Below are 17,998 nucleotides of genomic sequence, written 5' to 3'. Positions count from 1 at the left end.
CATGAAAAGTTATTGCTAAGCACATGATATAAATAGGAATAATTAATTATTCCTTCTATCTTTTTTACTTGTTATATTGTTTATAAATAGATGTCTAAAATTTCTAGCTAGACAATAAAGATGAGAAAAAGGAAACATACGGGTCCTCATGATCGCTTGCAATTAGCTGTTAGGAAAATGAAGGGGGTCTTAAATAATGTCCCACTAATTTAATCCAATTGAATTCAACGAGTACGGGCCGGGTCACAAAATTTCAAGCACCCCAACCTCTTCTCTGTTACTATTTCAAATTAGTATATAAGGCCTTATAAATTGGTGTTTCCTCAATCATCAAACTCTCTTTTTTCTCTACTTCTTGCACATAATATATACTTCAAAACTATAGTATATAATACTATACTAAATGAATAATATGATTACCACGGAATACCTGAGAAATCTGCTTGTGTCCCTTCTCTTTTCTGCTCTTATACTTACCTTTCCGGTCTCAGCAAGACCAGCAACATTTCAGCAAGATTTTAAGGTTACATGGGCTGATTCCCATTTCAAGCTCGTTGAGGGGGGGAAAGCAATTCAACTTAAGCTCGATCAGACTTCTGGTACGTACTATAAGGGTTTTGGTTTAGTAGGATACTTCTTCTTACGAAATAAATATATATGTAGTATAACAAATATGATTGATTTTTTGTTTGTTTTTGGAGCATCATGTAGGATGTGGGTTTGCCTCAAAATATAAGTATTTACATGGACGTGTGAGTATGAAACTCAAGCTTGTACCTGGAGATTCTGCAGGAACTGTTACTGCATTTTATGTAAGTTATTTTTAAGAGCTAACCAGTCAGACGAATGAGTTAACTTATGCTTTTAATAAAGATAAAATTATGAAAATTGCTTTATATTTTTTTTTTGCATGCAGATGAACTCAGACACAGACAAAATACGTGATGAGTTGGATTTTGAGTTCTTGGGAAATAGAACAGGCCAACCTTATACGGTACAAACAAATATTTACGCCCATGGAAAAGGTGATAGGGAGCAAAGAGTTAACCTATGGTTTGATCCTTCTGCTGATTATCATACCTATACTATACTTTGGAATCATAATCACACTGTGTAAGTCACTTTTCATAAGATTAGATGCATTTTGAATGTTGTGTTTCACTATTTTCGTGTTCGTGCAGATTTAGTTGTTATACAGTGTATAATATCATGGAAACAAGCAAAATATATCATTTTTTTGGTACGGTATTGTGTAGGTTCTATGTCGATGAAGTTCCCATAAGAGTATACAAGAACAATGAAGCAAGAGGAATACCATATCCTAAGGTACAACCAATGGGAGTATTTTCGACTTTATGGGAAGCTGATGATTGGGCAACACGGGGTGGATTAGAGAAGATTGATTGGAGCAAAGCCCCATTCTATGCTTACTACAAGGATTTTGAAATTGAAGGTTGTCCTGTGCCAGGACCAGCCTCTTGTGCCTCAAATCCTCGAAATCAGTGGGAAGGTGTAGCTTATCAAGGGTTATCACCTACTCAAGCAAGATTACATCGATGGGTTCGCCTTAATCATATGATTTATGATTATTGCAATGATAAATCACGTTTTACCGTTACTCCTCCTGAGTGTATTAGTTAAAACACATATTTAATAATTTATATATTCAGTAGTGATTTAAGCACGAATTTAATTAAGTATATATGTTTATATATACTCGTATAATTTGTAAAGTGTAAAAATAAATTGCGCACATGCGAAAGTATATGGTACCATCAAACACCATATAGCTTAATCAATTATTGGTGTGCAACCTATGTATAAAGTGTATTTGTGCGCCGCTTATGTGTAAAGTGATGTAATAAATTAATAATCATATATGTTATTGGAAAAACATGTACACCAACGTCACCAGATTGCCGCAGTAATTAGTGGTGTCAATTCAGTTAACCAGTTCAGTTCTGGTTTAAACCAAACAGTTTAGTTGGCTTCAGTTCAGTTAATTCAGTTTATTTTTCCGAACTTAATTGATTCAGTTTAAACTTTTTCGGTTTCAGTTTCAATCCATACAGTTAATTCAATTTTCAGTTAAGTTAAGTTCAGTTTACAGTTGTTTTTTGGTTTGACCCGTACAGTTTTGGTTTAAACAGTTTGCTTTTTACGGATTACTATCAGTTAAACAGTTATTTTCAGTTTGAATTCAGTTATTTTCAGTTTCTTAAGGAAACCCGCATTGACTCGGGTGAAAGTTGAATTTGGTTATGTCGTGTGCTTCGGGTCTCACTTTGGGTCGAGTCGTTATTCATTGCAGGAAATTCCAATTCAGTTGGACTTTTATCACATAGGTTAAAGTGTCGTTAAACTTGTCGAACACAACAATGGCACCAAGAGACGTATATATATTTGTCTACGAAAGGGCATTTTGAAGTTGCCATAAGTTCTGTAAAATTATTTTATTAAAGGTTTAACATTTAGCTGATATTGAAAAAATCAATTTCAAATTCTTCATTATTCTGTAGTTTTCCAATGTGTAACTATCAATGATGAATTTGTGATTGGTTGTGGTCAAAGATTAAGATGATGATTGATAATGATGAATTAGTTTATAAATCAGTTAATGTAAGTGGTTAAGCATTATGTCTTCCAAAGTTCCAATGTATAATGGAATTTGAAACAAAAAACATTTACTTAAATAATCCAAGTATTTATTAGTGTACATAATGAAAGTGTCAATGGTAGCCTATAAGTTAATTTAAGATAACAATACGATATTTAAGTTAATCGTCTTTATGTGAAATGCATTTTGAAACATAAAACATATGATTGAACTAATATGTAGTTATTGTGAAGCATCAGATTAATTCGCTAGTGAACGTCAATTCAACTTCGGTTAACTCCTAATACTCTATTGATTATAAATTAGTATAACGACTCTTAGTATGTTATAATACTATAACAAATGATTATAAATATTTATAACTATCATTCATATGAGACCTACGTGATTATAAAGATGGTTCATATGTTATATAATAATAATAAACATAACAACAATTTATATAAATGAGTAAAATTACTAAACTAAAACATAGATTATTGGCTAATGGTTTATTGCATTTCTGTGTTACTCCAGCAGAGTATATAATTGAACAATATACATAAAGTCAATAATGATCAATCATCAAACGATTAAGTCAAATCAACTTGTTTAAACATTCAGTTACAAGTTTATCTTGCTAAAATCTCAATTTTTTTGATTCCTTCTAAAATCATAAGTTCTTAAAAATCAAAATCAAGAAGTTAATTGTTAACAATGTTATACCATAAACCAATAAGTTAATAAGTACTTACTGCAGAATAACGTGTTAACAACCATATAGTAACTTAGCACTTAGTCAGTTACTCACTTAGACCTAATAATAACTTAGTAATTCACTAACTTGTTAGTTGTTAATTATTATTAAGTGAAAAATACTAATTAATAGATATTTGATAGAGTGATACATATTAATGATATTACAAAGTTAACACAATAACGAGTATCAACAATAAGACATAAACCAAATTGCAAAAGTAATTACTAAGACATTAAGTCCTAAATCCTAATACCGAACCAACAACAATAACCGACTAACAGGTTACTGTATTACGTCGTACATGTTAACATTAAACTAATCCTTAACAACTGCATCTAACATGTTCACATATTTCTAATTTATAAATTTAGAATAACAATTTCTTAAAAATCAATAATATATACTTATTTAATTTTGAAAGTTTGTAATTTCTATTAATTTATACTAATTACTACTAATTTCTAAAGTTAATAAACTAATAATAAGAGAATTAGAAATTTAGAATACCCAAATCAAAATAATATCAAAATACAATAATAGTCTATTAGTAGTTTAGGCCATTGATTTTAGAAAGATGAAAATCCAACCATTGATTAAGTTGGCAATCCATGTAATTGGTCAATCTCAATTGTCATTGGTCAAAAAATAATGTCATGGATTGTGAATTAAGACCATTGATTTGATAAATATCAAAATCCAACCGTTGAAGTAAAAACATTAAGTTCCCTCCCCAACCCTCAACCCATCCTTGTTCCTCACAGCCTCATTCTCCATTATCCTCAAATCAGTCTCCCCCCCAAAACCTAACCATAACCATCAGCTTCAAGTATCAATCCCTTTTCTCTCTCTATCTTCCATCAGTCCACTAACCGTACGACCACCACACACCATAACATTTCTCTCGTCAGCCTACCCGCACCAATCCGCCGACCAACGAACAACAGCTCTTTCAGTTTTGTTTTTTGTTAGTTTTATTGTATGATCTTGTTGCCAAAAAAAAAAAATCTTGACCAACAAGTTCAATTGAGATATTAAATGTTTTCTTGATCTGAACTTTTTGATTTTCTTCTCATTCTTTCTCTCTGTTTGGGCTTATTTCCTGGGTTAGGCCTACCAGGGATAATTAAGCCCAATAGGGCCTTAAACCTCCAGAGGGCCCCACCTGTGATGGTGCATCCCAGCTGTCAGTGCCCCCCAACTGGCCTACAGTTGGGATATCCCAAGCACTATAAATACTCAACCCCTCATCAATGAGAAGGTATTGAATTCTTACCTAACAAACCAGAGCATCTCTCTCTAGACTTTATCTCTCTAAGCTTGATCACTGACTTGAGCGTCGGAGAGGCGATCCCGGAATCACCCCCGGGGCAGTCTAACCGTTACTTTTGCAGGATTCCGGCGTACGGACTTTGAACTCAAGGACATTCGAATCTGACCCGGTACTCCCTAAGCAAATGAATCATAACCCTTAATTTCTAGACAGAAACAGTTTGGCGCCGTCTGTGGGATAGTACAAAAAGTTACTTCGCCACCACTCACTCAGATTTATCACTCAGCTATCAGCTCAGAACGCCAATTGACAATGGCACCAACAAAAACACTCGCGCAAGCAAGCCTCTGACAGATCGTCGGCCAGAAAGAGGCCACTCCCCGCGCACAATAGGGATCCCCCAACCCTCGACCGGAGCGAGGTCACTCACCTGCGCATAACCAGGAGGCCGAGCGACCCCTCACCGGCTCGGAGGTCACCTACCGTCCAAACTCTGGACCCTCGTCGCGTATCCCAGCATATCAGCATGTGGAGCCTCACCGCTCTTTGCGTCTGACCTGGCCCTTATCACGGCTCAGCTCCAGGAAACTTTCCAAAAGGTATGATGGACATGATGGCCATGCTCCAGCAGAGCAGCGCCAAACAAGTCGTCCGCTCAATCAGCATGAGCCCAGGGAGCGCACTGTCGTCCGCTCCCAAAGGGACAACTCTCGTTCTAATCGAGATCCGCAGCCTAGCTGGCCACGGTCCGATGCGAGAGACCCGAGCCATCGGGAAAGAAAATCAGCGCGACAGGGGTCGGCCCGTCAGCATGCGAGACCCATATATCTAAATCCCCAAGGGGGGTGCGGGTCGGAAACCCCAAGATGCCCGAGAATTCCTTAACAACAAGAAGCGCCTCAGCCAAGGCTAGACGCTCGGGAGTTCCTCAGGAAGAAAGCAATGACCGAGAGGGCCAAGGGGACTCGGCTCATTCTCAGCCTCCTAGCTACGTGAGGAGGGCTCAAGTTCCTGATCCCCTTCAGCAAGGAAATCCTAGGGACCCAACCCCAGGGAAAATTCAAAACCCCCCTGATCGAGCCATTTGCGGGCCTAACCGACCCAATGATCAATGGCTAGTTACAAGGCTCAAATGAGCGTGCAGACAAGTGCGAGGCCACTTGGTGTCGCTTCTTCCCTACCACTCTCAAGGCTTGGCTCTAATTGGTTCCAAGAACTCCGGCGGGGGTCATCACTGACTTCGCCATACTTGGAACACCTCTTCATCCACATTCGTAGCTGGAAAGAGGCAAAGAAAAACCAGCCTTCACCTCATGGGGGTGAAGCAAGACAAGAATGAATCCTTGTCGATATATAAAGAGGTTCAACGAGGAATCTCTCAAAATAACCGACCTACAGGATGCGTGTAGCCTTCGCTGCCCTCATGTCCGGCCTCCAACCGGGTCGGCTCAGATGGTCTTGGCCGAGAATGAAGTAAAACTTACTCGGAAGCCATGGCTCGGCCCAAAGATTCATCCAAGCAACGGACATCTGCCGTTACTCGGAGAGGTGGCAAGAAGAGAAAGGATGAGGAGGTACTGGGTCAGCCATAGCATCAAAGAACGGGGGCCGCGGGGATCGGTCACGATAATGGCAACGACCCCGATTCAATAAAAACCGGAAGGAGAATCTACTTTGACATCCGGAACAAAAATTGGCTTCCCAGGCCAGCGCCCATCCGGACATCATCGTCTCGGAGGGATAAGAGTTATTGGTGTGACTACCACAAGGAATGTGGACACACCACCAACGACTGTCGGGAGCTCAAGAAATCCTTGAACGGTTTGGCCGACCAGGGCAAACTCAACCCTACCTAAAGCGCTCGAGCGAAGAAAAGGGAAGCAAAAGGTGGGTCAGTCGAACAGTGGGGACACGAAGGTTCATTGGTGTCATCGCTGGGGATTCGCGTCGGGAGGCCTAACCGGCCGAGCGCGCAAGGCTCACCTTCCAAACCTTAAACATCAGGTGCTTGACGTCCAGCTCCCCCGAGCTAGTGTGCCCGTCATGACTTCGGGGAACCCAGTCGGACGTTGCACGTTTCCGCACGATGACCCCCTAGTCATCGAGCTCAAGGTAGCTAATACAGGTGAAGAGGGTATTGGTGGTAGTGGGTCATCCGCTGATATAATCACTCTGACTGCCTCAAAAGTTGAAGTACACCGAGAGGGATGTTACCCCCATGGCTCAGCCGCTCATAGGCTTCGGGGCAACTCTGTCCACCCGGTCGGATCAATAAAATTACCCACTCGGATGGGTGAAAAGGGTAAGGGGAGAAGCCTACCGATCGACTTCTTGGTGGTAGACATCCCTTTGCCTTACAACATAATAATGGGGAGGCCCATGCTAAACAAGCCAAGGCCGCCATCTCCACCTACCAGTCCTCTTGCAGTTTGAGACTGATGACGGGAAGGTAGGAAAAATTCAAGGCGACCAACAGGCCGCAAGAGAGTGCTATGTGAATAGCCTCAAAAATAGATCGCAAAAGGACTCGGACAACGACGTCCAAAAGGACTCGAAAAAAAGAAAATACGAAGGGGGTCAGCCCTCAACCAGCCTCGGGGTGTACATAACTGAAAACCCAAGCAATACGAGCGTCCTCAGCCAGCCGAGGATGACGAAGAAGTCGCGATCGGCCAGGACCCCGGTCGGACTGTAGGGTAGGCAAGGCCATGGACTCCCAAACAAGGAAGATATCATCCAAGTGCTCACGGAGTACCAAGATGTCTTCGCCTATGAGGCCACAGAAATGCGGGGCTCGACCCGAAAATCATGTGTCAGAGCTTAACATTAAAGAGGGGTTAGACCGATCAAGCAAAAGCTCAGCACCAAGGTCCCGAAAGAAAATGCCCGCGGCAGCAGCAGAGGTTAAGAAGCTGCTCGAAGCAGGCTTCATAGAAGAATGTCAATACTCGGAGTGGCTGGCCAACATGGTCTTGGTAAAAAAGCCAAGTGGGGCATGGCGAATGTGTGTCGACTTCACCGACTTAAACAAAGCCTGCCCAAAAGACAATCACCTCTGCCAAAGATCGATAGGCTGGTCGATTCAACGGCAGGGCACGCCCTTCTCAGCTTCATGGATGCGAATGCCGGCTATCATCAAATTCCCATGGCCGAGAAAGATAGGGTTCATACGGCATTCATCACTCCCCAGGGGGTCTACTGCTACAAAATGATGCCATTCGGCCTCAAAAATGCCGGGGCAAGTCGCCCTCGACCCGAACCAGTTTGGACTCGGCCGCAGCCTTGGCCGACTCGGCATTTTCCTTGGCCAGGGTGAGATTGGCTCTCTCCGCTTTCCAATCCTCCTTCTCCTGCTGCCAAGTTGCCTCACCCTTCTCAATTTTGGTGTTGGCCTCCTCCAATCGCAGCTCGGCCAGCCGCTGGCCCTCCTTGGCCTGATAGAGCTCATCAAAGTGCGACCGAGCCGCCTCTTTCAAGCTCTGGACCTCTTGCACCAACGTTAGCCGGTCCTCGGCTACTTTAGTCATCCGGATGGAAAACTGCAAAACAAAGGCCAGTTAAAAAGTGGCAATAAAGAAGTAAAAAGCGTAGTAAAGCAAAGATACTTACGTCCATCCAGGAGCGAAAGAGTTCGCTCGACTCGTTCCTCCCATTTACCGCGTTGATATGATCCGCGTCGGTTTGGGTAACCAGTATCTCCAAGGCACTGACAATCCGTTGTCTTTTGTCCGTCTTGGACATTTCAGTAAAGGGGACCGGCGCGTCGGATAAGGTCTGCTCGGTATGCGAGGTCCCCTGTACATGGCTCGGGCTATGCACCGGCTCGAAATCCTCTGGATGAAGGGAAATGTGTGTATTTTCATCCCCAGAAGCCGGGCGGGGGCTGTTCACTTCCACAGAAGGCTCTTGCCTTGCCTTCTTGGCCGAAGCCTCCTTTTCGGTCCGAGCCTTCGCCAAGGCTTTCTCGGTCATCTCCACCCTTTCCTCGGTTCTTTCCTTGCGCTTCCTCGGCTTAGGGTTGGAAGATCCTACAAACATATAAAGAGTGGTGAGAAGAAGGAAAGACTTAAGGATTAAACCGGGTCGGATAAAGAAGGATCTTACCTTTGGCTTGGAAGGCTTGTTAATCTTGTTGGCCTTCATCTCGGCCCTAATTCGTGCGGCTTTCAGAGCAGCGGAAGTCAGACGTTCGGGCATTTCTTGGTCGGTTTCCTTAAGGAAGGCAAGGGAAGCTTCTGCATAAGGAAATAAGAGTTAAAAACTATGTCAAATAAAACATAATAACAAGTCAACCGGACCCCTCTTCCGAATTACCCTTAGGAAAGGCCGGACTCAAGCCGAAGGCCGCCAAGAAATGCTCGTTTTTGAAAAGTTTGCAGCTCGGGAGCCAGTTCCTTGCTACAAAGACCTCGCCACCATCGACTATCTTGGCCTCCAGCTGCATATAAATAGCGGCCACGGCTTCCTCGTCGGATAGCTCAGGCACCTTGAAATTCAAGCAGTGGTTTGGCTCGGCCAACGGAGGCACAGTGGGGATGCCCCATTCCCCACCATGGTATACAAAAGCGAACCCTCGGCGGAACCCCTTCTGAGAAGTGGGCAGATCAAGGACTGTTCGGTAGCCCCGCCGAGCATGGAAGCACCACCAGCCCGGACCGTGATCCCCGGCTGGCATTTCGAACAACTTGTACATATGCCACCAGAGGGTTAGGGTCGGTTTGACACCAATGACGTCGCAGATTACCTGGACGGCCAAGATTCCACCCCACGAATTCGGAGAGAGCTGACCCAGGCATAAATTGTAGGCATTCAGAATGTCCTTCTCGAACTGGGTCAGCGGGAACTCAGGCCCAGCTCCATGGCCTTGTAATAGAAGCAGTGCATCCGGGAGGTGGGTCAGAATGGTATGGCTGGCATCGGGTCGGACCAGCAAGTAAGGGTCCTTTATCTGAAACTTGGCCGCTTGGCCTCGGGCGTCTTCTAGCAGAGCCTTTATTAGTGACGAAAGTGGGAACTTCGCTCCCGGTCCGCCTTTAGGATCAAGCTCCGGATACACGAACCGTCCGGACGTGGAAGCTTCGCCTTCTTCTCCCGGCATAGCTATCCAAACTACACCATCAGACACATATTTGTCTAAGTAACTCCTCGAAGAAGGATAGGCCAGGGACACCTCCCAGGGTAGGGGGATGGTACCCTCGGCCTCCTCCTCCTCGGCTTGCGAAGGAGTACTCGGGAGGGAAAGCGCCTCAGGCACAGCCGAGGGATCCGGGCAACTTATTAAAGTTGACACCAATACCATTCCCATACCTCTCACTTCCTCGGCTAAATTATAAGGAGGTGAGGGAGGGGGTGTCACTGACTCGGACGAGCTCCCCATTATTTATCAACAGAAGGGGGTCGGCTGATTTTATTAAAAGAAAGAGAAGAAAAACTTAGTGAAAAAGCAAAACAAGTGCGTACCTGGTCGGACGAAGAAGATGGAACCCGGACTTAGATAGAGAAGGAGCTCTAAAAGTAGAGAGAGAAAGAGCAGAAATCTCAGATTTAGAGAGAGAGAGAGAGTTGTAAAAATGACAAAATCTCTCCCCTCTCTCCCTACTTATAGGCGAAATCCTCGGTCTCCGTGTCCCGCGTCACATCTTGGACCGGGCCCTGTGTTTTCAACACCTTGATGGGCCTCCCAAATGCCCAAAACTGTTCAAAGGGCACAGCTCCCAGGAATGTCAATCGTCACAAAAGTCATAAATGACCAGAAGTTGAATCGCCATCATGTTTTCAAGCACCCCAATAATCCACCATCGCCACGTGGCATTTCGGTTTTCAAGAAATTATTAAGTTCACCAGCTCAAGATTGCTAGTTCATCAGCTCAAGACTACCAGCTCGGTCACTTAACCAGTGGTCCAAAGCCTTAGGCACCGGCTCGGACAAGCATGGGGCTCATTGGCCCCTCATCCGAGCCGCGTCCAACCAGCTCGGCCCTAGGAGGCACTCCTTAGTTGAGTAAGTCTCATAAGTCCCAGATAGACTTAGCGAGAGCAGGCACCGGCTCGGACAAGCATGGGGCTCATTGGCCCCTCATCCGAGCCGCGTCCAACCAGCTCGGCCCTAGGAGGCACTCCTCCTTAGTTGAGTAAGTCTCCTAAGTCCCAGATAGACTTAGCGAGAGCAGGCACCGGCTCGGACAAGCATGGGGCTCATTGGCCCCTCATCCGAGCCGCGTCCAACTAGCTCGGCCCTAGGAGGCACTCCTCCTTGGTTGAGTAAGTCTCCTAAGTGCCAGATAGACTTAGCGAGAGCAGGCACCGGCTCGGACAAGCATGGGGCTCATTGGCCCCTCATCCGAGCCGCGTCCAACCAGCTCGGCCCTAGGAGGCACTCCTCCTTAGTTGAGTAAGTCTCCTAAGTCCCAGATAGACTTAGCGAGAGCAGGCGCCGACTCGGACAAGCATGGGGCTCATTGGCCCCTCATCCGAGCCGCGTCCAACCAGCTCGGCACATGCCACCCTTCTCTCCAAGGAGACCGGGTCGACACTCAAGCTCCCCCTCTCTCCTATGAGATCGGATCGGCACTCAAGCTCCCCCTCTCTCCTATGAGACCGGGTCAGCACATGCCACCCTTCTCTCCAAGGAGACCGGGTCGGCACATGCCACCCCTCCCCTTGGTGAGACCGGGTCGGCACTAGCTACCCCTCTCCTTGGGGAGACCGGGTCGGCACTAGCCATCCCTCTCCTTGAGGAGACCGGGTCGGCGCACGCCGCCCTTCTCTCCAAGGAGACCGGGTCGGCACATGTCACCCCTCCCCTTGGTGAGACCGGGTCGGCACTAGCCACCCCTCTCCTTGGGGAGACCGGGTCGGCACTAGCCATCCCTCTCCTTGAGGAGACCGGGTCGGCGCACGCCGCCTTTCTCTCCAAGGAGACCGGGTCGGCACTGGCCCCTTCCTCCTTTGCTAGGTTTCGCCACGAACGGGAAACACTTCAGCAAGGCCTCGATGTCCCCCCTTCCTGGCGTGGGGCTAATTGTTTGGGCTTATTTTCTGGGTTAGGCCTACCAGGGATAATTAAGCCCAATAGGGCCTTAAACCTCCAGAGGGCCCCACCTGTGATGGTGCATCCCAGCTGTCAGTGCCCCCCAGCTGGCCTACAGTTGGGATATCCCAAGCACTATAAATACTCAACCCCCTCATCAATGAGAAGGTATTGAATTCTTACCTAACAAACCAGAGCATCTCTCTCTAGACTTTATCTCTCTAAGCTTGATCACTGACTTGAGCGTCGGAGAGGCGATCCCGGAATCACCCCCGGGGCAGTCTAACCGTTACTTTTGCAGGATTCCGGCGTACGGACTTTGAACTCAGGACATTCGAATCTGACCCGGTACTCCCTAAGCAAAGGAATCAGAACCCTTAATTTCTAGACAGAAACACTCTCTCTTATCATCTTAGAGAGAGAGAAAAAATCTTGTATTGTATCAATGCCTGCCATACTTAACAAGGTCAAGAATTTGATGTTCAGATTAGTTTTTAACAATTAGCAAAAGCGAATTCGGGCTTTGATTAGTCGTACTCTTTTTTGTAGCTATCTACTTATATGTAGGCTGATGCTAGTCAATGAAAGATTGACAACGCAATTTTGGTAATAAATATACCCCTTGGATATATTATGTTCTCTGATCTATTTTGTTTTCAAGATATATGTTTCTTTAGCGGTTGTTTTAAGATAAAGTTTCAATTGCAATTTCAATCCTCTAGTCGGGATTGGATTGATTTTTTTTTTTTTTTCTGTTTGTATTTTTATACCAGAGGTATGAAATTGTGCTTCTAAACTATAAGTGAATTTAGAAAGTATAATCTGCAAATTTTAGTAGTTTTTGCGTTAGGCCTTCTCATAAAAATCAAAATCGAGTGGAAGTGATCAAAAAAACAAAATAACCTTAATTAAAGTGTGGTGAGTTATGGCGGAAGTTAATAAACTATTATTAACTATGATGAATTTCATGAATTATATTTGAAGAATCAAAACAAATGATGTTTTTGATTTGTTGAAATTGGTTACATGAATTTATAAATAATCATAACTTCATAGCACATATAATTGTATAAGTGATACAATCATGTAAGCATTTCTCTTTGTTAACATACACAAAAGTCTTGAATATTATATTTTGATTATTGAAAATTGAAATAACATTTTTTTTTTAATCTTTGTCTAGTTATTAGTAAGGTGTTATGTTATTGTATGTTAATAAAGTAGGTAAATTAAAAAAATCACGAAATTAGGTGTTATATTATGAAACAGATGAGTTTGAGTATTAAAGAAAATTGTATTTTATATAGTTAAAAACTCTTTTGTTCAGTTTGATTCAGTTTTGTTTAAAACAGTTTTATTCAGTTTTATGCAGTTCAGTTAAAAATAGTTTGATTGAGTTCCATTAATAACAGTTTTATTCAGTTTGATTCAGTTCAGTTAAAAACAGTTTTATTCAGTTCAGTTAGAAACAATTTGATTCAGTTTGATTCAGTTCAGTTATAAACAGTTTGATTCAGTTCAGTTAGAAACAATTTTATTCAGTTGGATTCAGTTCAGTTTAAAACAGTTTGAAACAGTTTTCAGTTAAATTCAGTTCATTTTCAGCTCAGTTCAGTTCAGTTTAAATCGGTTTTTCGTGCAGTTAATTTCAGTTTGGTATGTTTTCGGTTAAGTTGCACTTCAGTTTCAGTTCAGTTAATTGCAGTTTACTTTAATCTGATTGGCTTATCGGTTTTTAACTTTTCAGTTATGGGTCAATTCAGTTCAGTTTATTCAGTTCAGTTGATTTATAGTTTGCGGTTTAACCATCGGTTTTCAACCAAACTGACAACACTAGCAGTAATGGATATGGTTCCTTGTTGTTGTAATGGAGGTCGAGCTCACTCGTGTGAAAATCTATTTGCAATAGTGCAAGGCTAAATATTTACTTCAGTTATAAATGTGTATTGAATTGCGCGGTCTACATGCAAGTACGCAAGTACGCAATGAATAAATATAGCCCATGCAAATTGTCAAGAGTGGTACTGCATGCTTGTATATATCTCAATATTCAAGACCTCACTTTTGGGGGTCGGTACAGCGGTACTATACTACCATATAGTTAAAGTACCACCTCATGTTCATTGTTTATCCTGGCCCATCCCCATTAAAGTTTCTTGTATATTTTCAAACAAAACAAAGTTGGAATAATTTCTAATAATGGAGAAAAGCGTCACATAAAAAAAAATAGAGTTTGTCTTGTAAGAAACCGCCTACTTTTAAATTAAAACCAGTGAGTGTCCCGGACGATGCTCCGTATTGTTTCTTTTCGTAATTTTTTGTCTTGTGAGGAAAAAATTGACGTCATAATTTGAAGAATACAAGAAATTGGAGTAAGAGTTTATGTCTACTATCATTACCATTAATGTGTTAGGTATCCAACTACTTGTGTATTCTTTTAATGAGATATAATTACAGGACCTTATTATATTTTATTTTGAAATATTAAACAATGATGTTATGTTGGATCAATGGTTAAGCTTTCACTTTCTGTTTCAAAGGTCGTGTGTTCGATACCTTCTAACCACACGACATATATTTTTTAGTTGAGAGGTTTGACATGAAAATAGAGTATTTGCATTAGAACCTTAGAGGAGATTGCCACATGGCACATAGACATTCCTATGAACGCCTTTTAATATATTAGTATAGATTAGGCAATGATAAGCCCAATATTGATGACATTGAGGCCTTCAATGAAACAGTGTTTGTTCTCTCACAATCAGCTGATTTCTCATTCATTCATTTCTCCTCCTAATCTGGCAAATACAGATGTGTGACCTTATATATAGGCGGCACAATGTGGATCCCTAGGTCATTAATATTAGTATCCTCTCACAGTGAGATACATACACAATATGGCATTTATCTAACAGACAAATAACATTTAGCTAGCAGACAAACAAGATCAGGACCACACTACTACATTGTAGCACTACAGTAGCTACCCTACATCAACAGCATGATATAACTGCCCCTAGGAGTGTACACCTCCTTTTAACACACCCCCTCAAGCTGAGAGTGAGGAGACTTCTGAACTCCCAGCTTGCCAAGGAGACTCTTATTCTGGTGAGCGGAGAGTAACTTAGTGAAGACATCAACAACTTGTTGCTTGGTGGAGACATAGGTAGGCATCACAACTCCTTCATTGGTCTTGTCTCTGATAGAATGACAGTCAATGTCCACATGGTTGGTCTTCTCATGACGAACAGGATTGGAAGCAATAGCCAGGGCAGCTTGATTATCACAGAATACAGGTGTCTTGTGCATGTGAGTGACCCCAAGGTCTTGAAATAGCTGTTTAAGCCACATTACTTCACAAATAGTGAGAGCCATTGACCTATACTCAGCTTCAGCACTGCTTCTAGCAACTACAGATTGCCTTTTTGACTTCCAAGATATTGGTAAATCACCAAGTAAGATGCAAAAACCTGATGTGGACCTCCTAGTGTTGGCACACCCTGCCCAGTCACTATAATAGAAGGCTTGTAAATGAGCTGAAAAAGTGTTAGCAAGAAGAATACCTTGACTCATTGACCCAACAAGGTATCTGAGTACCCTCTTTGCTGCTTGCATATGAGTACTGGTTGGTTGATGCATGAACCTACTCAGTACATTGACTGTGAATGTCACATCTGGCCTTGTTAAACTCAGATAGATGAGTTTCCCAACAAGCTTCTGATACTCTTCATCACATGGAAGAGGATCTCCAAGTGTAGAGCTAAGCTTTGAGTGGCTATCCATAGGAAGCCTGACTGGTTTACAGTTCATCATCCCATATTCCTTCAGCAGATCTTGTATGTACATCTTTTGACATAGGAAGATCCCTTTGTCACAATGATCCACTTCAATTCCCAGGAAATATCTTAGGATCCATAGGTCCTTCATCTGAAAATGACTGCTTAGTAAAGCTTTTATGCTCTTAATAACACTCGGACTATTGCTTGCTGTGATCAAGTCATCCACATAGACTAAATTCACAAGTATCACATCTTTCTTCTGTTGGGTAAACAGAGAATAATCAAATTTAGCTTAATTAAATCCATTAGCTTTCAAGGCATTACTGAGCTTGGCAAACCATTGTCTGGGTGCTTGCTTAAGCCCATACAATGTTTTGTTCAGCTTGCAAACTTTGCTGTTGCTAAACTCTTTCACATATTCTCCCTCACTTTGCAGTCAAGCCTGTGTCCAAGACCCTTATATCCAGGGAGCAGCTTCATATACACATTTTCTTGCAACTCACCATGAAGAAAGGCATTTTTACCATCCATTTGATGTAAATGCCATCCTTCTATGGATGCTAAAGCAAGCATGGATCTCACAGTTGCCATCTTTGCCACAGGAGCAAAGGTTTGGTTATAGTCAATTCCATACTTCTGTCTGTTTCCCATAATGACTAGCCTTGCTTTGTACCTACTTAAACTTCCATCTGAATTGTATTTGATCTTGTACAACCACTTGCAGCCTATAACATGCTTCCCTGTTGGCAAATCAACAATGTTCCAGGTGTAATTTTCTTCAAGGGCACTGAGCTCCTCATTCATTGCCTCAACCCACCTACTGTCCTTTAAAGCTTCTTTGAACCCAGTTGGTTCCTGCTGGGTGAGAGATTTAGACATAAAACAGAAGAATTGATGGCTAGTGGGAGTTTGAGTCACTCTCTCAATTTTCATAGGTTGTGAGTTTTTTGTGGAGTTAGGCTTAGAAGGTTTGGAGGTAATAGTGGGTGTCAGGTTTGTTTAATTTGTGGTAGAAAGGCTAGTGTTTTTGCTGGTGTTGTTGGCTGTCACATAGTCCTGGTGCCATGTGGGTGTTTAATGTCTCCTAGTGGATCTCCTCACCTCTCTTATTTCTTCTATAACCCCTATATCAACAACTTCAGTATCACCTTCACCAGTGTTATCAACACCTTCAGTAGTGTTACCTTCATCATTATCTTCTTCTTCAGCAGCATCATTTCCACCACTTATCAATTCCTTCCTCATATTCTTCCCTTCATTCATAGTGAACAATTTGTAAGGGAACATTCCTTCATAGAACCTTACATCCCTGCTTACAAATGTCACATTTGTGGCTAGGTTCAGCAACTTATACCCTTTTTGAGTATATGGGTATCCCAGGAACACACACGACACTCCCTTACTTTTGAACTTGTCTTGTTCCCTGCTGGGGTTCCTAGCAACTGCAAGACACCCAAAGGTTTTAAGGTGTGCGTAGGTAGGTGTTGTTTTATACAGAATTTCAAATGGGCTAAGGTTGTTGAGGATAGGTGTGGGTAGTCTATTTGTTATGTGTACAACACACATAACACAATCTCCCCAGTACTGAAGTGGAAGCCCACTTTGGAATCTCAAGGCCCTCTTGCCATTTCCAGGATGTTTCTATGCTTCCTCTCTGCCCTACCATTTTGCTCAGGCCTATCAACACAGCTAGTTTGATGTATGATTCCCATTTTTGCAAAGAATGGTCTGCATTCCTTGTCATCAAACTCCAGTGCATTATCACTTCTCAACACCTTCACTTTCTCCTCAAACTGAGTCATTGCCATGTGAACAAAGTTCTCAATAGCTTCAAAAGCATTTGACTTATGTTTCAGTAGATGCACCCATGTTACTCTGCAGTAGTCATCAACTATTGCTATAAAGTATCTTTTATTGTGCCTAGTTGTAAGCTTATATGACCCCCATATATCTATATGGATCAGTTCAAATAGTTGAGATGCTCTTGATTCACTCAAGTTGAATGGAAGTTTAGTGAATCTTGCAAGAGGACAAGTGATGCATATGTCCCTTTGTTCATTTTTAAATCCTGCAAGACCCCTGATCTTACTGATTCTCTTTACTGGAGCATGTCCCAGCCTCCAGTGCCACAATGTGGTCCCACTGATGCTAGGAACATCAGTTATGGTGGCTGGCACTTTCACATCTCCACTTGCATTCATTGCAAGTTTCTCTCCACTGTTCTGCAGCCTATCCTCCTTCTTCATACCTCTTCTTTTCCATTCATTCACTATTTCACTTAGTGGTTTGTCAAGCATATAGTACAACCCATGCATGGCCTTTCCTACACCCAGGACTCTTTTGCTCTTCTTGTCATGTATGATACAGAATTAAGAGAAAAAATCTACTTTGCAATCTTCATCTCTTGTAAGTTTCTGAACAGATAGAAGGTTGTGCTTGAATGTAGGAATATAAAGCACATTCTTGAGTCTCAGCTCACATTTCAGCACAGCTTCACCACTATGAGTAATCATGGTAGTTTCACCAGTAGGTAGGTTTATTTTCTATTCTTTCTTCATATGAG

General features: G+C 42.6%; 1 protein-coding gene across 1 annotated transcript; it reads left to right on the top strand.

Annotated features, from left to right (window-relative positions):
• Positions 1-311: 311 nt before the first annotated feature.
• On the top strand, positions 312-2,022 carry LOC104893148 (probable xyloglucan endotransglucosylase/hydrolase protein 6). Its single transcript, XM_010679232.4, has 4 exons — positions 312-599; positions 712-812; positions 917-1,113; positions 1,257-2,022. Exons 1-4 carry the CDS (start codon positions 404-406, stop codon positions 1,639-1,641), a joined length of 879 nt encoding a protein of 292 aa, XP_010677534.1. The 5' UTR covers positions 312-403; the 3' UTR covers positions 1,642-2,022.
• The last annotated feature ends 15,976 nt before the right edge of the window (positions 2,023-17,998 follow it).

This window comes from Beta vulgaris, chromosome 5, assembly GCF_026745355.1.
Source record: "Beta vulgaris subsp. vulgaris cultivar EL10 chromosome 5, EL10.2, whole genome shotgun sequence".
NCBI lineage: Eukaryota > Viridiplantae > Streptophyta > Magnoliopsida > Caryophyllales > Amaranthaceae > Beta > Beta vulgaris.
This window is presented reverse-complemented; position numbering and strand designations above follow the sequence as displayed.

Excerpts from the sequence above, each read along its gene's own strand:
- LOC104893148 (XM_010679232.4), top strand. The coding sequence starts at position 404 with ATGAATAATATGATTACCACGGAATACCTGAGAAATCTGCTTGTGTCC. Across the intron at positions 813-916 it reads GAACTGTTACTGCATTTTAT|ATGAACTCAGACACAGACAA; the intron begins GTAAGTTATTTT and ends TTTTGCATGCAG. Across the intron at positions 1,114-1,256 it reads TGGAATCATAATCACACTGT|GTTCTATGTCGATGAAGTTC; the intron begins GTAAGTCACTTT and ends GGTATTGTGTAG.